General features: G+C 44.6%; 2 protein-coding genes and 1 pseudogene across 5 annotated transcripts in view; 1 reads left to right on the forward strand and 2 right to left on the reverse strand.

Annotated features, from left to right (window-relative positions):
• The window catches only part of RPRD1B (regulation of nuclear pre-mRNA domain containing 1B), a 55,965-nt gene extending 40,611 nt beyond the window's left edge, over nt 1-15,354 (reverse strand). Inside the window, exons 1-3 of one of the 3 annotated variants that reach the window (XM_058679557.1) lie at nt 14,794-15,351; nt 8,551-8,680; nt 921-1,054 (exon numbers count right to left, since the gene is read on the reverse strand). In XM_058679557.1, the coding sequence (XP_058535540.1) occupies nt 921-1,054; nt 8,551-8,680; nt 14,794-14,944 (415 nt within the window). In that variant the 5' untranslated portion in view covers nt 14,945-15,351. Of the gene's footprint in view, nt 1-920; nt 1,055-8,550; nt 8,681-14,793 lie in introns of all 3 variants that reach the window. The other 2 variants (XM_058679556.1, XM_058679558.1) reach the window with 2 other exon arrangements.
• A 3-nt stretch (nt 15,355-15,357) lies between these two features.
• TTI1 (TELO2 interacting protein 1) overlaps nt 15,358-24,149 on the forward strand; it is a 42,469-nt gene continuing 33,677 nt past the window's right edge. The window contains exon 1 of one of the 2 annotated variants that reach the window (XM_058679555.1): nt 15,358-15,481. The gene's annotated coding sequence lies outside the window, so the exon portion shown is untranslated. The remainder of the gene's footprint in view (nt 15,482-24,149) is intronic. The other variant, XM_058679553.1, reaches the window with a different exon arrangement.
• LOC118760206 (U2 spliceosomal RNA) lies at nt 22,084-22,149 on the reverse strand (annotated as a pseudogene).

Below are 24,149 nucleotides of genomic sequence, written 5' to 3' on the forward strand. Positions count from 1 at the left end.
TAAGCAGAGACGTCAGGATTAGAGTAGTATTCTTGGAGCATGAGTTCATTACACAGTTTGAAGGGACAGAAGGACATCTCAGGTGGCTATAAGAGCAGATGCAAGCAAGGCAAGGGGTACCAACAGAGCACCCAGAGGATGGCAAAAGAGTTACAGAGGACATGAAGGAATGGCAGGGGAAGGAAAACAGAGGTAGACCAGGTGTTAAAGTATCCTCAAGCACATACTTGCATTTCATCATTCAGGCAATGAGGGTGTATACAGTCAGAGCAGATCGGGCTTAGAAATTATGTTCTGTCGACTAGAACAAAACTGCAAACAAGCCAAATACCAAATAACCATTTAATATTTAATCTTAATTCTTTACAGAAAAAAAAAGCAACACAAGTTTTATGAAGAAGTTAGTAAAATTTCACACACATGGGTATATTCAAACCTCCCAAGGATATCTTGGGTTCAGTAAAGATCAAAAACAATTCTGAATAGCAAACTGCCCATTATAAAAATATATCCCATGTTTATAACCAATGAAACCAAATTCTAAAAGGCTTAAGGGACTTATCCAAGTTCTTGTACTAGGTAACAAAAGGCCTGCGACAAAATCCTGTAAAATTATAATTGGGATAAACCTCAACTCTAACCAATGTTGCTACTCCTACCCACGTGCAAGCAGAGTCTTTGGAGGATGGAGGGAAGGTGAGGAGAGCGCAGAGCCCACGCGAGGGTGTGGAGATGAGGAGCATGAGGACGGGAACCAGGCTCACCCACTGCGAGCGCCATGGCAATTCTCACCATCATTCACGAGCATCTCTGTGACGAATCATACAACCGCCGGTGACTCGCAGCAACCCCCACTGCAGCTTTTCATATGTGATTCGAAAGTAGGCAAAGACCAAGAGCTGTAAACATGTGATGTCTACCTTTCGGGGGAGGGCTCTTGGAGTCCTCCATAGACAGCTTCAGCTGCTGTATGAACTCGCCGCCATACACACTTCTTTCTTGCCAGATGTTCAGCAATCTTTCTAAAGGTTTTTTACAGCCTTCATCTGCCTCTCTGCCCAGAAAAGACGAAAAGATATATATAAGCTTAAGAGTTTTTGTTTTTAATTAGGACAGATCTACTTAAAAAACACACATACACACACACAACTGACTAAATAATTGACATAGTTAAAACAGAAGAGCAAGAGCAAGGTGCATGCTGTGTTACCTGAACACTCAGAACTTGAACAGAAACTACACGGGTGCGGATGAGAGGGATCACGTTACAGAAGCAATCTTTTTTCCCTTTTGAAGATGAGGAAAATGGGACAAAAAGCCAATGGCAAGGTCTGAGAGACAGAATTACCAAAAACTCACCCCATCAATTGTGATAAATTTACTTTTTAAGAAGCCATTAATTGAAATGTAATGCTTGACATTCCAGTGGAAATTAAGCCAAATATTTAAGAATAAATTTTTTCAAAAAGATTTTAAAAGCCACACATTTTTTAAATAGGAAATACATTCACAACTCATCAGTGCTGACACATTGACATCTCTACATACACACATATAATCGAATACACATGAATGCCAAGACTGAGTTCAACTTCACAATTCAACTTTACTCCTATTAATTCTGGGCTAAGTCTTTATCCATATCCACACAAAGGTGTCTAACCAGTAACCTCAGACCATATGGAGAATAATGCAACCTCCGTGATTTATACTTGCAAGGAAAAAGCTCAATAATTTTTTCCTTGACATTCACCACCCACTCAGTTATTGTGGATTGTTGTGTTTGCAAAGCTGGCTGGCTGGCTGGCAACAACTTTCTCTACTGACCATAATCAAAAAATATACCTTGCCAACTTGCTATTTTACATCAAATGTTATTCAGAACTTGAGGAAGACAGCACACCAAACTCAACTTAGATGGATTTTTTTCTACCCTGACCACAGCAGCCCTTCTCCAAAGTTTGTGTTGATACTCCACAGAAATGGGGTTCATCCTGGTCTGGTTTTCTTAGTATTCAGTAGTTGACAAATTTTACTTAACCAGGATCAAAGCACTAAAGAATCAGAAATGACGTGCATCTCACCAACTTTTCTGCTATCCTCCTGGTGCAAGTCACTACCATCCCGTGTCTGAATCACTAGAACGAAATTACTCTTACTGGTCTTCCTGCTTCTCACCTAGTCTCCAAGTTTTAAAAATATAAATCTAGCTGTTGTATTAAGGCAGATCATGTCATCTGGCACAGAATTTTCTGTTTCTTCCTATTCTTCAGAATCTATGTGAAAGTCCTTATAAAACGCTCACTCTTTTTCAACACACCCAGTATTTCTTGGACCTCATCTCCTGTCTGCCCCTCTTTCCGTTCCGCTACATCAGCGACCCTGAGAAGCCCTGAAGAGTTTGCTTCCATCTCCCCAGATGGCCATGGAGGTCAGTCCCTCTGTTTCTTCAGGTGTTGTGTCTAGTCATCCACTGCCTCTTCAGCAAATCAGCCCCATATCTCCACACTGGAAATTACACCTGCTGTCCATACTTAGCCTTCTCCAAGTATCTTATACTCTAATATGCTATATGGTTCCCTTGTTGTTAATCTGTCATCACGTAGATTTAGTAATTGTTAGTCATTCTTTTTAAGAATTCATACAGATTTCAGCAGCCCACAGTTACTGAACTTTCAAACATCATTCATGTAAGAAATCAACTAAGCATTTACCACCTCTATCAACCAACATTTACTATGTTTGGAATGCAGAGAAAAGGGCCGAGGCCCTGACCTCTAGGGCTTGATTGACCAGCTCCTCAGACCTCTTAGAGTAGTCTCACTTCCTGTCTATACCCCTGTGGGGATTCATATTCTAGTAACAAACGTGTACTTTCTACTCAGAAACTTCCTTTTTTGTATATGAGCCTTTGGTCATGTTATCTCTTCTCCTTTGAAGGAACTCCAAAAATGGAACAAGGCAAAGAGAGAGGGCAAGCTATAATTCAGGTAGCTGCAGGATGCAGGTTCTGTGTGAAAAGAGATGAACAAGGAAGGATAAATGAACCCTGAAAGCCACTTTAAGCTTTGGCCCACAGGCAAAAGGAAGTCTGATGAAATGAAATGCACAGGTTAGAGGGGTGAGAATTATAACTAAAATAACTAAATCATAATTAATCAAAATTTAATTGGCTGATATCCTTAACATAAAATATGTTCTCTGTAAATCCTTTCTATTCACTTAAAAGGAAGGAAAACAATCATAAGAACAACTCTCATAGAAAATTTAGATGCTGCGGTGCGGGAGGCACAATGCCCACCCACTCTCTACTTACCCTGGGGACTCAAAACCAAGGCTGGTTTTTAGCAGTTTCTCCCACAATACTGTTTAGAGGAAACTGATACTCAATTCTATTAAAACAATTTAAAAAGTTTTCACTATAAGCACTTAAGTTAAAATGGGATCCTCGCTTCATTAGTGAATTTAATTAGCCAGGATAGGTCATTTCCTTTTGGACCAGACTTAAGTCGGTACTTTGCTTTACCATTTTTACTGATTTTTGATATTCAGAGGTAAATAGTTCCAGCAAACTCAAAGTCACTTGCTTTAGTACCTGGAATCAGAGATAACTAAAGCAAGAATGCCGTTTCATAACAGAAGAGGCTGTCTTCAGGTTGCAGCAACCTACCATAAAATGATGTATCTTCAAGTGGAAAAAAAAAACAAAAAACCCTTTTGCTATCAATTACCAATGTGACTAGTTTTATGTCAAACACATCTAGTGCATATCTTAATTCTGATTATTCATAAATTCAATCACTGCTTATTTCTAATACAGATAACACCACTAACTTTAAAAAGTGAAAAATGTGTATTATATACCCAAAAACAGAACTACTGCTACAGTGTTGGTTGGATGCCCAGGACCTTGCCAAGCCAACCCTGGGAGGCCTTTTCTTCCTCTGCAGTTCTGTGGAACTTCCTTGGTACGATCACTCTTGATTCTGTGGGTTTCCATCTTATCTTACTCACAGCAGGCAGGAATTCTTTCCACATGTTTCCAGCACTTTTAGTAGTAGCTCACATAAAGATAGTGCAGAAGAGCTTGCAGAAAGCCCTTACAAGTGCTCGCTGGCATGGCTGGCTCTTGGCTGACAGTGGAGAACTCCAGAATCTGTCAGTGGGTTCCTAGCATTTCCCAATGATCAGGTAGCTTACTGTGACTTAAGTGTGTGAGTAAAGCTGAAAATGAACACCCACTTTGTTCCTGGGATCCTAGAACTCCGGCAGGGAATGCCCACATGAACTACCCCAAAAACACTGGGTCCTGTGCAATGGAATTCCCTGATATAATACCTCACACGGGTTGTCGTGACCCAACACTGGGGAATTAGGCTTGTGCGACTCCACTGCGAGAAGACTCGGAAGCTCCCCTGCTCCTCCAGTCTTCACTGCGCGCTCCTCTTATTTTTCTGACTGCCATCACTTTATAGTCTTCGTACTAAATCACAGCTGTGAATTCTCCCAGGGACCCAAAAAACCTGGGAGTAGGTTTGCATGTTCATAATATAAGAATAAATATCCTGTATTTTTGCCTCCAGAAGTCTGTTCCCTCCCAAAGCTTCAGACCGTATTATCCCTGATCTTTGACATCACCCCTTGGATTACCCCCTAGCCATCTCACACACAGCTACAACTCCTGGCTTCCTGCACCTATCTTTTCCCCTATCTTCAGCTCACTAGATAGCACCAGGAGCTATCCACTTACCTCAATAACCTAGAAGTCACCTTTTATTTCTTCATTACCAGCTACTACTCAACTCCTATAAATCTTAATAGCTTTATGTGGGTGGGGGAAAGAGAGGAAATCCATCCACAATCTACAACTCCATTTCCACTACAATCCATTTCCCACCCCAAGGCATTTATAAAGATGGATTCTGTTGTTTTACTTTCTAAGCAAACATTATTTATTTATTTTTATTTCTTTAAAAGTCTGAGAGACACAGAGAGAACCATTTACCCTCTGGCTCATCCTCAAATGCTCACAACAGCAGGGGTAGGACAAAGCTGAAACCAGGAACCAGAACCTCAATCTGGGTCTCCCACTGGGTGGCAGGGACCATGGTACTTGAGTCATCATTGGGTGTCTGCCAGGGTGCACATTAGCAAGCTAGCAGTACAAAAAGAGCGCAGACATGAATCCAGACATTGTGAACCCAGCACAGTAGCCTAGCAGCTAAAGTCCTCGCCTTATACATGCCGGGATCCCATATATGCACCATTTCTGATTCTGGCAGCCCTGCTTCCCATCCAGCTCCCTGCTTGTGGCCTGGGGAAGCAGTAGAGGACGGCACAAAGCCTTAGGATCCTGCACCTGCGTGGGAAACCTGGAAGCAGCTCCTGGCTGCTGGCTTCAGATTGGCTCAGCTCTGGCCATTGCGGCCACTTGGGAAGTGAATCAATGGATGGAAGATCTTCCTCTCTGTCTTTCCTCCTCTCAAAAATAAATAAAAATAAGTCTTTAAAAATACACTGTGATAAGAGATGCAGTTGTCCCAAGCGGCATCTTAACCACTGTCAAATGCCTACCCCAAGTGATCTTTTTAAAATTTACGTTGGAACATGCTATTCCCTCGCTGCAAAGCTTTCCACGTCAGCCGTCAGAATAAAAGCCCAACTCTCCCCAAGGCTGACAGGACATGCACAACTGGTGCCAGTCTACTTCTCTCTTTGTTCACACGTTCAGTCAGTAACAATGGTTTTCCATTTCTCTTACAAAGCCAAGACTACGTGTATTGCAGGTTTTCTGCACAGCTGTCCCAACTCCATATGATTACCTCAGATACCATTTCCCTAGAGGCCCCCTGAGCCACACTAGGTCACCCACTCAACAACACCCTGTTTTGTTATGTGCATGCCACCACTGAACCATCTTGTTCAGAGACCTGCTCTTATCTGCCTTATTCAAAGCTGCTCCCCTAGTGTCTGAATCAGTGCTGAATAAATACAGAGGGCACTCACATATATGAAAAATGAAGGACAAGCACTGCCACAAACTGAGAAGACAAGGCAGCACTTGTGTGGAAAACACAGTCTGCAGGCCAGCGCAGCAGCTTAGTGACCGAAGTCCTCACCTTGCATGAGCCAGGATCCCATATGGTCACCGGTTTCTATCCCAATGGCCCTGCTTCCCATCCAGCTCCCTGCCTGTGGCCTGGGAAAGCAGTAGAGGAGGGCCCAAAGCCTTGGAACCCTGCACCCATGTAGGAGATGAGGAAGAAGCTCCTAGCTCCTGGCTTCGGATCGGCTCAATTCAGAACATTCCTAATCAATTTGCTCATTTTTCATGGATCAACTATCCTTGTTCATCAACTGGCCACAGAAAACACACACACAGAGCATGCCTTAGGCCACTCTTAACTTGATAAGGTACACCACAACTGAAGTATCTGCCCCAATAACGGGGTTGGGAAAAGGAGCCTGGGGAACACGGAATCCAGAATAACCCAATGGCACCCTAAAAAGGAGACTAGGAGAATGCACACAGAAAAGGATTAGGTGCGTTTTTCATCAAAAACAGCCAAGCTGCTTCTTCCTACATCATCTTGAAATCTGTCACGATGCTTTCATAGTGCATTGTTTTAAAATGTTCCCAAACAGGGAATTTTTAATCCTGGTATTGACCATCTTCCTCTCCTGTATCTTTATTTACCCTTTCCTAGTTTCAGAACAGGTACAGATCATGGATCAAATTTTAAATCACAGTGTCATGTTTACTATCAGTATAGGAAGTTACTTTAGCAAATTCCCTAGACTAAATCTTTTTCCCAATGAATTAACATTGACAAACTTATTAAACTAGTATTTACCATGTCAGGGCAGAAAGTGATCTTGCCCAGTTCCTTGGGACATGACTTGAATCAAGGGTATATAAACAGTGTTTCCTAAAGCTAGACAGCCCAGCAGCACCGTGCCACACACTACTAGGAGTCTGGGATAGCAAACATCCAAACATAAATGGTCATCTCCCTCATTGAACTTATCATTAAGTACACACTAAAGAAGCCAAGAAGGTAGACCAGAAAGTGACCCAGATGCTTTCCAACACATTGCCACACAGTAGCTTCACAACTAAGATACATGGTGACATTCCCTTTGAAGCAACTTGGAAACTTTCACCCAAAAGTTAATACATCTCAATAAGCAATAAACCTGGTGCTTAAGATGCCTATGTCCCATCAGAGTTTCTCGATCTGACTGCAAGGTCCGGCTTCTGACCAGCTTCCTGCTCACGCAGAGGCTGGGAAGCAGCAAGACATGCAGATAACTAGGTTCACACCACATCGTGGGGGACCCACATAGTTCCCGCCTCCCAGCTCCCGCCTAACCTAGAAGCATTGGGAGTGAATTAGCACACGGGAGCTTTCTCACTAACACTTAAGAAACGATGAAATAAACCTTATCAAAATCAGAAAAAAACCTTTACCCCTAGCTTCATATCATAATTCTAGCACTCTGTTCTAAGCTTACTCTGTTAGAATTCAGTAGTTTTTGAAGCTAACAACACTTTGACACTGTGTCCGTATCTACCCAAAGAACAACATAGTCATGTTGTAGACAAGTATCTTTCCTCATCTCTAGAAAGCTAGATGCCATTCCCTTCTTTCCAGTTGCTCATTTCATTCCTTTAAGTGTTTCAAATCTTTCAAGAAGTCTAAGGCATATTGTAACATTTAAGGCCTTTCACTGATACTTTAGACCCTAGGACACTTGTTTAACCTACTAGCCCTCTTTCCATCATCTTCAATTTTCTTCTATAAATATGTTCATTTTTAAAACAACTATAAACATCACAGTCTACTCAAAAATAGCTTATTTTTGCTCCTCCAGGACATCTAAGCTGTGCCGAGTTTTTTTGTTTGTTTGTTTTAGATGCATACAATTATAAAACTTTTCATCTGACATATGCTTGGATGATGCGTATTAGCTACGTGTGATCTATGCTCCAGCCTTCTCTGCCACAAAAAACAACAGGAGAGACTTAGCATAATTGGTGCGAACATTTTCTCTCCACACTAAGTTACTATTTCTGCAGTTACATTAATGATTATATTCACAGTAAACTAGACATCTAGGAAGAAGTGAACAATACAGTGTAAACAATTAATTCCTTGCTACTGAAGTTTACTACTTTACTGCCCTCAGACTATTTAGCTTTTATTATTATTATTATTATATGCTAATGAGACAACTCAGCTAAACTGAGGTAAATATTACATGAATTCAATAAATTAATTCATTTGAGGGAAAAGATGTGCTTAAAATATAATGGTGAGGCCGTTGCGGCTGCTTGGGGAGTTAATCAACAGATGGAAGACCTTCTTTGTATGTCTAACTTTCCAATAAAAATAAATCTTTAATGGTGAATTTCTTTAATGCACCGAAATGGTTATACTTTTGAGATTTCTTAAGGGCCCAACAAAACACAAAATCAAAATTGGATCTCCACAACACTTCAGTAAATAAGGCATTATCAATTTATAAAAGCTATCACAGACAACATACCTGGCAACATGAGAAAAAGCATCCACAAGGACAGATTCAAATTCTCTAGTGAATTCAGGTCCTTTTCTTTTACTGTTCTGTATGACATCATTTGCTAAATACAGAAAAGTAAGTTTTCTATTTGATTTGGCTGAAAAAAAAAAAAGAGAAAAAAGCATTTAATTTACATCAAAGAAATTCTCAATTCACAATTCTTTTGCTCTAGGTTTTCCCCATTCTACGTGAGTTCAAGTAGATATGTTTAAAAAACAAAAAACTTTAGATCTCTGTTCCAACAGGTCTGGAATACAATTTGGGGGAAAGAAAAGGAAGGAAAATGCCATTTTGATTTCTTTGTTAATATAAAACCAAGTTTTTCATTTATTCTACTACAGATTTCCAACTCATATTGAACTGCCTGAAGACTAAGTGAGGTTGCAATTTGGAAATAAATCATTGTATCCTAATCTGAGACTTTCTCTTTGCAGTAAATACAGTCTACAACATCAAGTCTACAATTCAGGAATAGAGGTATTCACAGATATTTATCTCAAACACAAATATGTATTAATATTGCCTTGTTACTGAAAAATTTACACATCTGAAATATGTATATGTAAAATTACTGCTCCCACAAAAATTGTAATTCTTCTCTCATACATATACAATATAGTATATTCTATTACTCTATACAGTATCATATTTTAAGCCATAAAAACTGCATGCAATACGCCTGAGTTACAACTGCTTGGGGGAACATTACTGAATTTCCTGGCTTGTCCACATATAACTTCCCAACCATAAAATTACATCACTGCCATTTTTGGTCACAATTTTCTTCAAAAAGAAATAAATAAGGACATAATTAGACATTTCAAAACACTGAGATTTCACTAATGCTAACATACCCAAAAGACTCACGCAAGCTGTCTGTGCCCTTATACCTGTCAGAAACTCACCTCTGTCTCTTTGGAAATGTTCATTGCGTAGGCAAATTCAGACAGAACAGATACAAAATCTGACATTTTAAAATGTTGCTACACAAGAATAACCCAATAAAAAACAAGATTCTTAAATCATATTATAGTTTAAAGTTCATAAAATTCAACATGGTATCCTGAAGTGTATGAACCCCCTGGTAAGAACCTGGTTTAGATGGCCAACTGGTAAGACTACTAGAAACCTTTATCTACTACAATTACTATTCAAAAGCAGACCAAAATCTCAACAGTTACAGGGTCCTGCCACTGCAAGCAAGTATGACTAGGAGAAGCTATTTCCCTAATGCAAGCCTTTTTCTGGGAAGCTCCAGGAAGGAAAACAGTCAATTCTACAACGCCATCAAAGTTGGCCGATTCAAAATGTCCACATGACTAAGTGAAGCTTTCCAAATACCAAACAGTTTATGTCTACATTGGGAAACTTTCATCTGGACTTTTAAGACCCGAAACATTGTCACTGTGAAAAGATACTTTAAAAAAAAAAAAAAAAAAACAGATACTTTTTCACTCTTAGTAATAAGACATCTCTGGCAGGCAGGTGTCAAAAGTTCACCTGGTTCAACTGGTTAATCTTTCACCTCCCAGCATCTCATGCCATATGAGCACTGGTTTGTGTCCCAGCTGCTTCACTTTTTATCCAGTTCCATGCTAATGCACCTGGGAAAGCAGTGGAAGATGATCCAACGATCCAACATCTTTGGAGGCCTGCACCAACGACTCAAAAGACCCAGAGAAGATTCTTGGTTCCTGGCTTGGGATTGGCTCAGTTCCAGCTGTTTGCAGCCACTTGGGGAGTGAACCAGCAGATGGAAGATCTTTCTGTCTCTCCTTTTCTCTATACATCTGCCTTTCCAATAAAAATAAATAAATCTTAAAGAAACAAAAAATAGACACCTCAGAATCTTGAGAGTCAGAGTTTTTACTATCTACAACGCCAACTAATTTGAACCATGCTTGAATTTAACAACAGAGATTTATTTAGGATAAAACTGTTACCCTTCCCCAACCAGCATTCTGAAGAGTTAACACAAGCACTGTGTGTGTAAAGCAATACGACAAACTCTAGAATACCTGGTCACACAGTCAACAACACATCTAAGTTGCAACTCCCTGGCTCAGCTGTCTTTCCAATATGACAAAACTGATCCTTTTATCCTACATCTACGTCTGCTCCAAACTGGCTGAACTAGTAGTTGTTTAAGGAAAGTAGACAGAACTGGTTAACCAAAAATTTTCATTTCATTAACTGGCTTTGATGTCTGGAGAACACTGTAAAGAAATTTAGGGTTGAAAAAAAGTCTATTTTACTTAGGTTCAAGTCAAGATATAAAACTCAAATAAAAAGCACTCATGCGAGAGCACTGCACAGTAAGCTACTCCACCAAGGGGAGGCGTCCTCCCAACACACACCCTAAAGGAATATGCAAAGAATTGTAAGCTGGCAGTTGAGATGCCAGAGTTCCATCTCAGAGTGCCTGCGTTCAACTCCTGGCTCCGGCTCTTGACTCCAGCTTCCTGTTAGCAGATTCCTGCAGGCAGTGGCCACAGTTTCAGTAATGAGGTTGCTGCCACCATGCAGGAGTCCTAGACTGCTGTTTCCAACTCCTGGCTCTGCCCCACATAGCCCCAGCTGCTGAGGACATCTGTGGAGCAAACATCTGGAACTGTGCCTCTGTCTCTACTTCCATCTCTCAAATAAATAAAAAATACTTCAAAGCAAGCTCATGGCGGTGCACAGTAAGCCACAATCTGGGATGGGCACATCCTCTACCAGAGTGCCTAAGCATCTGGTCTACCTCTGCTTCCAATCCAGCTCCCTGCTAATACATGTGCTGGAGGTGGGGTGGGAATGGGGCACAGCACATGGTAGCTCAAAAGCTTGAGTCCCACAGCTGCTGTTGTGGCAAGTCAGCATCCTCTCTGGTAGCAAGTTCAGTCCCAGCTGCTCTGCTAATGTTCCTGGGAAAACAGTAGAAGATGTTCCAAAAGTTTTGGCCTAGCACAGACTCAGCCACTGTGGTCATCTGGGGAGTGAGCCAGCAGATGAAAGAAGAGAGAACTGGACTCTAGTAGAATTCTGTCTTCCAAAGAAATATACCTTTAAAAAATCAAAACTTTCAGTCCCTGCCACTCACATGGGAGACCAAGATTGAGCTCCTGGCTCTGGGCTTTGGCAAGCCCCAGCTTTGGCTGTTGCAGACATTCGGGGAATAAACCAATGGATGGAAGCAACTGCACACATACTCACTTGCATTCATTCTCTCATGCACTCTCTTTCTCTGTATCTCTTTCTTAAAAAGAGATATAGCAGGGTCTGGTGCAGTAGCTTAGTAGCTAAAGTCCTCGGCTTGCAAGTGCCCGGATCCAATATGGGCACCGGTTCATGTCCCAACTGCTCTACTTCCCTTCCAGCTCCCTGCTTGTGGCCAGGAAGGGTAGTGGAGTACAGCCCAAAGCCTTGGGACCCTGCACCCATGTGGGAGATTTGGAAGCAGCTTCTGGCTCGTGGCTTCAGACTGGCTCAACTCTTCCCACCAAGGCCACTTGGAGAGTGAACCAGCGGATAAAAGATCTTTGTCTTTCCTTCTCTCTGTAAATCTGCCTTTCCAATAAAGTAAAATAAAATATTCTGGAGGTTAACTCAGAACGTGAGTGAACCTAGTAGACCGAAACGGTTCCATTCACAGTCACAGGGGTGTGGGGGTTAGAACTTAACCAGAAGATGAGGAGGGAAGAAAAGCCTTTCCCACTTAGGTCTGGAGGCATTTCCAGCTCATTCATGTTGGCAGTGGGGAAGCCATCCTGATGCCTGCAGGGGTACCCTCCAGCTCTCCCTGCATGGTCCTAATATGTAACACCAACACCCACCTGTGGCTACTCAACACTTGATACTTGGCTACCAAAGCTTAGCAACTAAGCTTTCAGCTGTATTTACTTAGAACTTAGTTCCTTAGTCACACTTGCAAAATAAGATTTATTGGTTTATTTGAATGGCAGAGTGACAGAGGGAGGGACGGGGGAGGGAGGAGCAGAGAGAGAATGGCTGCAACAGCCAGGGTTGGGCCAGGCTGAAGCCAGGAATTCTACCCAGATGTCTTATATGGGTGGCAGAGGCCCAAGCATTTGGGTTGGCACAGTGGCAGGATGCTGGAGAAACAGGGTAGCTGGGACTTGAGCCAACCATTTCAACATAGGATATATCCAAGTTTCAGCTTAACGAGCTGCACCACAACACTGACCCCCTAAGTCACACCTTTTAATATTCAATAGCTTTAAGTGGCAAGTGTCTACCTTGCTGGATAGGGCAAATATAAAACAAAACTCCACTACTGTTACAGAAAATTATCTAGATCCTTTACTCAAAATGGCATCATAACTGAACTCCTGAGCTATTCTTTAGCCCTGCAACCGGTAGGCACCCTGCTAAATGACAGAATGTCACAGAGAACTAAGAAAGTCTAGTTTTTGCCCTCAAACATAATCTGATTAAAAAGACACAGCCAGTAACGCTGAAATGCATGCTAAGCTGCGGGAACAGAGGAAAGGAGATGGCTGAGCCTACTAAAAGGAACTAGAGTGGGCTTCTTGGAATCAGACAACTGCCTCCGTCAGCACACCATGTCACTGAGTTTTGGCATCAGACTGCTCTGAGCTCAAGTGCCAGCTGTATACCTATGAACAAGGCACTTGATGTTTCTGTATCTCTATCTTCTCAGCTGTAAAATGGGAGTACTAATGTCAGCTTATTTACAAAACATGCTCTAGCACGGATGAGATCCAGAACCTTCCTAACTCCTTAAGTCCATGCTCTCTACACTGTCATTGCTATAAGTCAGTCCAACAGGTAAGGAAGGTAAGGAGACTAGGAGCCTTCCCAAAAGAAGGGGCATTAAGGTGACCCTAGCCAGCAGGACACCTGTATGGAGGTGATTCACGCTTTTTCCCTATCTCAATGTTACACAGACTATTCAAACGGCAGTGTGGGGTGCATGAAGGAGGCTCACCTCGGCCACTGCCCGCAGTATGGAGGCAACCCCAGGTTCACCACAGCACCCAGCCTGGAGGTGCTGCGGAAGCCCTGGGCCTCTGTCTTCCCACAGCACCCAGCCAACCGAGAGAGCTGCAGCTTCAGCTGCCTCCCCCAGAAAATCGGGTGACAACTCCCAACTCTTGGTAGGAGAGCACACCTACAAAGTCACTTGTGCCACTAAGGACTACTGCACACAGGAGCCCAGAGCAGCTGGGAGCTGTGTTTCTTCAGTTGTCTGCTCTAGCACTCACCAGGACATGGGACAGTAGCCTGGGAGCCTTTACCCAGGAGGTTGGAAGCAACTCATAGGCAGGAGCCGTGCCTCCATCACCGTGAAGCAGATGCACATATGCCCACTGTGCACCTGCCGGCATGCTCCGCAGCCGCATGAGTCCCACCTGACTCCGCTCTGCTCTCCTCATCGGCAAAGCTCCTCTTCCCAGGCTCTGGGAAGACCACAGCATGTCAAGCTATCAGCACCACCCTGGCCACAGGGAACAGGTTATCATCACCTCTGCTTTCCAGGCAGGCAAAGTGAGGGGCTGGCAGATGAAGCCGCGGGGAGATCCGGCAAATGTCAGTCGCTGGAGACAGGTGGGAGGCAGCATGTTCATCCCAGGGCCGGGCCAGTCCCTGGCAGCTGCACAGTCTGGGAGGTAAAGGGTCCCAGCTCCTGCAGGAGGGATCGATCGCCCAGTTTCCAGGCTGCCACGGGCACTGAGCACAAGGATATGGACAAAGCCAGCAGCCTGCAGGAACAGCTGTGTCAAGTGCCAGCTTTTCTGGTCTTCTCTTAAGCGATGAGAACACAAGAGGCAAGGGAAAGCAGCAAACTGGCCCTGGCTGGGCGGCTAGCAAAATCTGACTTCTGAGCTACCTGGCTCCTACTCCCAATGCTCTTCCCCCTCCCCCCAACATACACACAGCACAGGCAGCGCCTGGCGGCTCACAGGCTGGGGTCTAGTCCTCCCACCCCTTCTCCTGTGTGCTTCCCTAGTGTGTCCACAGGAAACGGCCCATCTTCTTCTACACCTAAGCTCTGCTCCACGCAAGTACCTTCCACCCTGTCGGGCCTTGTTGCAATCTTCGAGGAACAGAGATAAAACGGTCCCCAAACTCAGAGGGGCCATCAGAGGGGTCCAGGCCTGCAGAGGGAGAGTGGATGGAAGGAGATGGGACAGACCAGGGTGTGCGGGGGGCGGGAGGGAGAGGTAAAAGAGGGGGCCGGTTTACCTTTGCGGAGCTCGCGGTGCCACACGGAGACGATGGGCCCCGCGTGCTTGCGGTGGTGGATGAGCCACAGCGACAAGGTCTGCACGCTCTGCTGAGAGTTGCTCAGCTCCGACAGCTTCTTCTCCAGGGCCGACTCGGAGAAGGAGGACATGGTGGCGGCGGCAGAGAGCGGCCTGGGCCGCGCCCCCAGTGCGGCGGGAAGGGCGACCGCACGCGGCCCGGAGACCTCGGCTGACAGACGGCCGGCCTCTGGACCAACTGACACCACGGCCAGCAAGGCCCTGAGGGGGAAGGGAGGGGTCTCCGCAGTAACAGCCGCCCGCGCCGCCGCCACAAGATGGCCACCCGACCTCTCACCCCGCCGTGCGAGCCGGGTCAGAGGGCAAGGGCTGGAGAAGCGGAGCCCCGACCGGTTTCCAGATGCAGAGAAACGTTCCTCAAGAGACGGCGGCCTCTCTGAACCTCGCCCAGCGAACTTGAAAAGAGACAGGGCCCAGGACGAAGCGTAGTTCCTCGGCCCCCCGGAAGACGCTTGAACCGCCCCTGCCGGGACGCCGGCGCAGTGAGTCTCACTGAAACCCTTTCTCCCGCTCCGCAGAACCTTTCTGGCGCGGGACGGCGCACTACTTAGTGCGTCATTTCCGGCGGGCGGAGGAGGCGGGAGAGTGAGGGAAATGCTGAAGACGAGGTAAGGGAAGAGTGGTGGGAGCAGGCGGGAGCTCCGTGGCAGAGATCCCTTAATGGCAGGGCTGATGGGGCCGTGGAGGCTAAAATACCGTGATCTGGGGCGGGGGAGGGGGCATCCTTGCTCACCTTGGCCGGCCCCCCGAAAAGCTGAGTTTTGGTTCTCCCAAGCCCCCTGAAGTGCCCTTTTCCCCGCACTTTGGTCCGCTGAGCGCCCACCCAGTCTAGGGACCAGCTGAGAGCCCACCCAGTCCAGGGACCAGCTGTTCCTGCTCAGTTCCCCGCAAACTCTACTTTTTATACTTTTGTTTGAAAACCTTCCATTCCAGCGATCCAAGCAGTAGAGGTGTTTCCCTCGCCCAGCCACGTTGGGGTGAGGGTGGAGAGGAAGGGATGGAAGGTACTTCGTGTTTTGTAGAGGTGACCCGAGGTTTAGAATGGAGGAGACCAACTGCAAGGAATGCCTGCTAGTGTGGTTCCGAGGCCCTCTGCTGAGTTGGATTTGCCCCTCCTCCTCATCCTGACTTGTGAGCCCAGCAACATCTACACTTGCTTTGTGCTTAACTTTGTTGCCTTGTGGTAACTCATAACCCACACAGCAACGCTAAGGTGCTAGGGATTATGTCAGTTCCATTTAACGAGAGGGGAAGACTGGGGTTTGGTGAAAGACATGGTCAAGATTTGAAGGCAGAGACCACACCCTTAGCCGTGCTTCTGACGCCAGCACCTGGTTTCTAGCTGATTGAGCTAATTAACGTAAAAGAAGTGACTAACCTAACGTCGGTATCTATTCATAAGAGAGTACTTATGGAGTCTACACATAGGCCATTTCTTTCTTTCTTTCGGATTTATTTATTTTATTGCAAAGTTAGATATACAAAGAGGAGGAGAGACAGAGAGGAAGATCTTCCATCTGATGATTCACTGCCCAAGTGACCCCAATGGCCGGTACTGCACCAGTCCGAAGCCAGGAGCCAGGAGCCAGGAACTTCTTCTGGGTCTCCCATGCAAGTGCTGCGTCCCAAGGCTTTGTGCCATCTCGACAGCTTTCCTAAGCCACAAGCAAGGAGCTGGATGGGAAATGGAACTGCTGGGATTGCAACTGGCGCCTATATGGAATCCGGCGCTTACAACACTAGGACTTTAGCAGCTAGGCCACTGCGCCAAGTCCTAGGCTGTATTTCTATATTAAATGACAACAAGCATTCTATACCAAGTTAAGCTACATTAAATGCATTTTAAATCAGTATTCTTATAGAATGAGGATGATTATCGCTAATGGATAGACGAGAACACTTAAAACATGGCTAAGTTACCTGCCCTAGGTTCCTGGTACATAGCTAAAACTGATAGATTCAGAAATCAAATCAATTCTTTACTCCCAAGCTAGTGGTTCATTCATTTGTTCAGCTAGTTGTTTTCAAATGCTGAAGTCTGGAGCACTACCCTGCCAAATCTTTGTGAGAACCCCAAGTGTGGCCTGCGTCAGAAAGTGATAGCACCTTGACTAAAAATCAGGATGGGCAAGAGGCTGAGAAACGTATGGGCTTGAGTGCGTAGGCATTTTGTCTCTGCAAGTCAGAAGGCCTCATTAACCAGGTGATGTTTGAGCCCAGCCTGAAGGACATAAAAACCAAGCTGTATGTGGGAAAACAAGCAGTGGGAAAACCAGATGCAGGCCACTGTTCACCTTTTCGAGGAACAGCAAGGACAGCAAAACTGGCATGAACCGGAAAGGGTAGCCAGAGATGAGCTGGGAAAAATAGCAAGGCAGCATTGGCAGAGATGGTTCCTAAATGATACCTTGTAACAACTTTCCATAGTGTTTACATTGTGACCGTTTCTAACTACTTAGGGACTTGCAGGAAGAACTTAGAGTATTGGTTGCCGTAACTGAACTGAGTCCTTTGGTCAGTCTGAAGCAAAGGAGGTGAGAAGTGTGTGAGGCAAGGAGGAAGAAAGGAAAATCTCCCTTCTCCATCTTGCTAAAAGTGTGTCACTTTTATTGATTGTTTCAAAGAATCAATTCTTTCTTTCTGGTTTTCTTTGTCTTTTTTCATTAATTTTGATCTTTGTTAATGTCCTCCCTTTTGGTGGTTTTGGATTCATTTTGCTCTTTTCTGGGTTCTTCAGGTGGGAGTTTAAATTTTGGATTTGAGGGCCTGGCATGGTAGCCTAGCGACTAAAATGCTCATCTTGTACATGCCGGGATCCCATATGGGTGCTGGTTCTTATCCCGGTGGCCCTGTTTCCCATCCAGCTCCCTGCATGTGGACTGGGAAAGCAGTTGAGGACGACCCTAAGCCTTGGGACCGTGCATTGGTGTTGGAGACCCAGAAGAGGCTCCTGGCACCTGGCTTCAGATTGGCTCAGCTCCAGACATTGCAACCACTTGGGGAGTGAACCATCGGATGGAAGATCTTCCTCTCTGTCTCTCCTCCTCTTTGTATTTCTGATTTTCCAATAAAAATAAAATAAGTCTTTTTTTTTAAATATAAGAAAAATTGGATTTGAGACATCCTTCCCTCTCTCTCTTTTTTTTTAAATATTTATTTATTTTTATTGGAAAGGCAGGTGAGGTTTACAGAGAGAAGGAGAGACAGAGAAATATCTTCTATCCACTGATTCACTCCCCCAGCATCTAAAACAGCCAGACTGGTCTGATCTGAAGTAAGAAACTAGAACTTCTGGGCCTCCTACATGAGTACAGGGTCCCAAGGTATTGGGTCATCTTCCACTGCTTTCCCAGGCTGCAAGCAGGAAGCTGGATGGAAAGTGGCGCATCTGGGATATGAACTGGCACCTATATGGAATGCGGTGCTTGGAGGTGGAGGATTAACGAATTGAGCAAAAGCACTGGCCCCTTCTCCCCTTTTTATGATTTAATTATGAGTTTGGTTCCCAGCATGGCTGTAGTTGAATCCACAGGTTGTTGATTTGTTGTATTTTCATTCATTTCCACATATTTACTTCATGGATTATTTAAAATGTTTTCTAGGTATTTGAGGCTTTTCCTGTCATTTCTCTGTTACTATTCCATTGTGATGGGGTAACATGCTCTGGATGATCTTGGTTCTTTTAATTGTTGGTGTTATTTTATGGTCCAGATTATAATCTATCTTGATATGTGTTTTCTCGGCACTTGAAGAGTGCTAATGTCTTTGGCTTCTGGCACCCACATGGGAGACCCAGATGGGGTTCCAGGCTCTTAGCTCTGGTGAATGAACCAACCAGATGGAAGATTTATATTTGTCTCTTCCTGCCTTTCAAATAAATAGTTTTTTAAAATGTTTTGACATTAAAGTTTTTAAAACCCACACATATATAATATGCATTTTCTTGAACTTTCTGAAGATCGCTGTATTACACACTTTAAAAATTCTTTTGCATCAAAGTAAGCTTATTTTTAAATTTCATCTTCCACAAACTTTTTGAAATGTCTCACACATACACACACATCAGTCACCCAGAGAATTTGTCTCATGTTCTTGTGCCAACGCATAAATGCAAAGAATTGGGGTCCCGGTGCGATGACCTAGTAGCTAAAGTCCTCGTGTTGCAAGCGCCGGGATCCCATATGGGCGCCAGTTCTAATCCCAGAGGCTCCGCTTCCCATCCAGCTCCCTGCTTGTGGCCTGGGAAAACAGTTGAGGATGGCCCACAGCCTTGGGAACTCTCACCCACTTGGGAGAGCCAGAAGAAACTCCTAGCTCCTGGCTCCTGGCTTTGGATCAGCGCAGCTCTGGCAGTTACAATCACTTGGGAGTGAATCATTGGATGGAAGATCTTCCTCTCTGTATATATCTGACTTGGCAATTAAAATAAATAAATATTTTTTTTAAAAATGCAAAAAGCCAGGACAAGGGCACTTGGCATATGTATTCCGATGCTATATTTCCGAAGTTAAAAACTATTTCTAGAGTGTGTTACCTACCAGCGAAATCTTTATCTAGTGCAGAGGACAGGCACGTAGAATTGATGTACTATAAGGCAGAGCGCTCCCTGAACTGAGGTGGAGCCTGAACCCCCATGCTGTGTTCTGTGCGCTCAGTGTGCTACAGTGCACTGTCCTCACAAAGCCAGCCCCTGTGCTGGTTAGCCTGTGCTCCTCATCCCTCTTCAAGAGTGCCCACAGCTCAGTGTATAGCACGCAGTACCTTGACTGTAAGGAAGCATCTCTAAGTAAAGGGAAGGATGAATGGGAAGCAGCAAAACTTGAGAGTATTCTGCAGGCTTAATGTTTGCCTAGCTTTTTTTTATTGATGAAACAAAGAGTCAGTGGGAACTGCTTGACAAACACTGTGCCAGATACCAGAAAAACAATAAGTAAAGCTGTAATACTAAAATTGAGTCAATCTTTTTTGGGGGCTCAGCAGGTAATAAACCCATCATTTTTTAAAATTATTTTTTAATAATCTTACTTAGTTGATTAGGGAACAAAGTGTCAAGGGCCACAGGGTGAAAGTGGGTAATACCATTGTTTCCACAGCAATATCATTTTACCCTGTATCTGGGGTCAGGGAAAAAAACAAAGCCCCACCCAACCTCCCACCCATCCCGGATCCCCAACGGGAGGCGCGCTCTGAGGGTCCTGCTCATACAGTTTCGATTGTTCATCAGTTCTGGATTGCTGCCAATATCTCAGTTCCAATTGCAATGAACCCTATTCAGAATCCACTGGCTGACAGTCTCTTCATGGTTGGGGTTCTAAGATCAGCAGTTCAGTTGGAGGGATCTCCAAAGAAACTTCATCTGAGATGATCCCAGGCCTGATTCTTGTGCGAGTTTGCTAGTACGGAGTCCGACACCATCCGTCACACCAATCAGCTTATGCTCATGCTGGTCGTTGAGATTGCTGGGTTCGTTCTGTTTCCAGCCCTGTCTTCCTCGTGAACCAACGGGTGTTGTAGTCCAGTTCGATCCTGCCCACTTCATACTCGGTCCTCACGCAAACCGGTTGGAGCTGCAGCCTAGTTGGGGCGACTCCCCATAACCCCCACCAGTTCTGCCCCCTGCCCTGGTTCCCATGGTTGCCAGTACACACCGCAGGCTTTTCAAGTCTGTCCCACATCCTGTTTAGCTCTCGCACGTGTCGATGGGCATTGAAGCCCAGCTCAACCCAACCAACCTACTATCCAGCCCACACACCTACTGGCAGGTGCCCTTCTGTCCAGCCACTCCTGCCCCTGTTCTGGTGTTCGTGCTGTCCAATGAGAGTGGTAGCCCCAAAGGAGGTGCCCACTATTTCCCTTCTAGGCCACACTCACTCCCAGATTATGCACTCTCCAGGTAGTTCTGGCATTAGACGTTGCAGAATTAGCTCCAAGTGCCAGCCTCTGCCACCTAGTACTGCGGCTAGCCCAACCAACCCTCACCCACTCTAGTTTTTGCTTGCACCAGTCGGAACAGTCAGCCCACCGTGGCCCTTCCCTTATCTAGCCCACATGAGGCCCACAGTAAACCCATCATTTAAACTCAAAATAGTAATCCTCTATCTTACTCCAAGCACTGCTGTCATGTGGGTTCTTAACAAGGACCTCTTGCATCATGTGCCTCTTGTTCTTAGAAGAGCTGGTAGATGTAGAATTTATGCAGCAAGGGAACTCTTTAAACTTTTTATTTCTTTGAGTGTCAGAGACAAAGAGACAAGTAAAAGACCTTCCATCCACTGGTTCAGTCTCCAAATCACTGCAATGACTAGGTCTGGCCAGGCAGAAGCCAGCAGCCAGGAGCTCCAGTTGGATCTCCCACGTGAGTGTCAGGGGCCCGCACATTTATGCCAGCTGCTGTTGCTTTCCCAGGCACATTAACAGGGACCTGGAGCAGGATCAAAGCAGCCAGGACTTGAACTGCCACTTGAACTGGGATGCCAGCTTCACAGGTGAAACTTTACCCATTGTACTACAACACCAACCATCTTGGAAACCATTCAAATCTTAAATTCTCAAACATCTTTTCTCCCTTCCCTCCCCCCAACACACATGTGCATGCAACTAGATTCTGCTTAGTAGATTTTGTGTGGACTTCAGGGATCTGTACTCAAATTATTCTGCCTTGATTCTGTTGAACGGCCAAGCTGATAGACCTGGCTGATTGATATAGTGGCGAGAGCCTACATATAGCCTTGGGATGACTCCCAGTGTGACACCTGCTTGTTGTAGAGACATCGCTTAACCTCTGTGAGCTTTGGGCTGCTGTACTTGTAGATGAGGAATTTACATGCATAAAATACTTGGAACAGTACTTGGCATATGTCGATTTTTCAGCAACAAAACAAAAGTATTGATTCTCCTTGTTCTACAATGTGTATTGTAAATTCTTAAGTTTGTGTTCTTATCTATAGGAAGTTGGAAATTTTGGAAATCATCTTTTCCCTAAAGTTTAATTTATGGTGGAAGAAGTTAATAACACATGTAAATCACAGCCAGGTACTATAAGAACCAGAATCAGAACACAGGTTGTATGTTTCCTGTTCTCATGCCTATTCTCTTGCTTTCCTGGAAACAGCCCAAAAGTAGTCTAGGGAGCAACCAAACTCTCCAGCTGTAAATTCCCCCTGGAAAGAAGTCCAGCAAGATCCTCCTATGGTGGATGAGATCCCCAAGAGAAGAGTGGACTCTAGTTCACACATAGTTACTACACTTGATCTTAGCCAAAAGGCCGAGAAGTGATCCCATATACTTGATAGCAAATTTCTGCTTGGGAGACAAACAGAGCTTGGATACAGCCATTGTTCCTTGATCCTGGTCTCCCACAGGGGTGCAAGGACCCAAGCACTTGGGCCAGCTTCTGCTGCTTTCCTAGGCACATTAGCAGAGAGATTGATCAGAAGTGGAGCAGCAAGGACTTGAACCATTGCCCATAGAGGATGCTGGTGTTTCAGGCAGTGGTTTAGCACTGCTATGCCACAGCACCAACTCCTAGGCTTTTACTTTGAGCAAACCTTACTTTGTAGCCCCAAGCAGGGTAGCCCCCTCACCGCAGTACAACTTCTTCTCTGTGAGTGCTTCCCTGTTGGTGTTCACTCTGCTTCCAAATTCCTTTTCTGCTTCTTTGTTACCCCTCCCCTTTTCACTGCTTTAAATGGCTGGAAGTAAGAAACCTTATCCTGTACCAACAGTTCCATTTGTCTTTACCTGCTATAACAAGGTAGGAAGAACTGGGGACAAAGGAAGAGACCAAGAAAATGCCTTTAGGATTTCTTCTCTCATGCGACCTTCCAGGACCACAGGGAGGGTACAGGGAACTAGAATTTAGATGGCAATTAGAAGTCAAGAACTGGGCTCGGTACTGCAGCTTAATGGCTAAAGTTCTTGCCTTGCATCTGCCTTGATCCCCTGTGGGCGCCAGTTCTGATCTCAGCTGCTCCACTTCCCATCCAGCTCCTTGATTGTGGTGTGGGAAAGCAGTCGAGCCTTGGGACCCTGTACCCATGTGGGAGACCTGGAAGAGGCTCCTGGCTCCTGGCTTTAGATCAGTTCTGTGGCCACTTGAGTGAACCAGAGGACAGATCATCTTTCTTTCTGTTTCTCCTGCCTCTGTAAGTCTGACTTGTTCATAAAAATAAATAAATCTTATTTTTTAAGTCAAGAATTGTATATGAGTGTCCATTAGCTATAGCCAAACTTGGGGTTATTTTGACTACTCACCCAACAAAGCAGCATGTTCTGAATGCCTCACCCCAGTATCACTTTCTGGATTAAAATGCCCTCATTACTACTGGTTATGTAAACCCCAAACTTTTCAATAGCACACATTAAATAGTCAGGGTTGCATTTTATAGAAATAGAATCTAGAACTCCTAAGGTTCTAAATCTATAAACAATTCCTTCTGTAATTGACATATTGTCATAAAAATGGGATTTCATGGCCTTCTCATAAAGCTATATGATTGCCTTTTATAGGCATATCAGACTAGTGATATGTTATACGGTCTTCTTTACAGAAAACTGGTTTATATATTTCTGAGCCTACAACCCATTCTTTAGAAGATCTCTGGTTGTGGTAAATCTTCATCTTATAGTATTCCATTGAGTGACTATACCACAATTGATTTATCCCTCTCACATTTAAATCTGGATTGAGATGGGATAAAAGTATGTACAGTCAGGTGTTGTTTGACACAGAGAATTCATTCTAAGAAATGCACCACTAGGTTGTGTCATCATTGTAGAAGCACCATAGAGTGTGCTTATGCAAAGGATGCTCCCATGTCACTACCATGAACATCAGTGCTTCCCTGGTTTATTTTTATGGTTTATTTCTATTGGAAAACCAGATCTACAGAGAGAAGATGATAGAGAAAGAAAGATCTTCCATCCGCTGGTTGACACCTCAAGTGGCCTCAATGGCCAAAGCTGAGCCAATCCAAAATCCAGGAGCCAGGAGCTTCTTCCAGTTCTCCCATGTGGGTACAATGTCCCAAGACTGTGGGTCATCCTCTGCTGCTTTTCTAGGTCACAAGCAAGGAGCTGGATGGGAAGTGGAGCAGCCGGGGCATGAACCAGCAGCCATATAGGATCCCAGCAGTTGTAAGGTGAGGATTTAGCTACTATTGCACTGGGCACACCAGGTAATATAATCTTTTTTTTTTTTTTTTTTTTTTTTTTTTTATTATTGGAAAGCCAGATATACAGAGAGGAGGAGAGACAGAGAGGAAGATCTTCCATCCG

The sequence above is a fragment of the Ochotona princeps genome, chromosome 22 (genome assembly GCF_030435755.1).
Source record: "Ochotona princeps isolate mOchPri1 chromosome 22, mOchPri1.hap1, whole genome shotgun sequence".
Classification (NCBI taxonomy): domain Eukaryota; kingdom Metazoa; phylum Chordata; class Mammalia; order Lagomorpha; family Ochotonidae; genus Ochotona; species Ochotona princeps.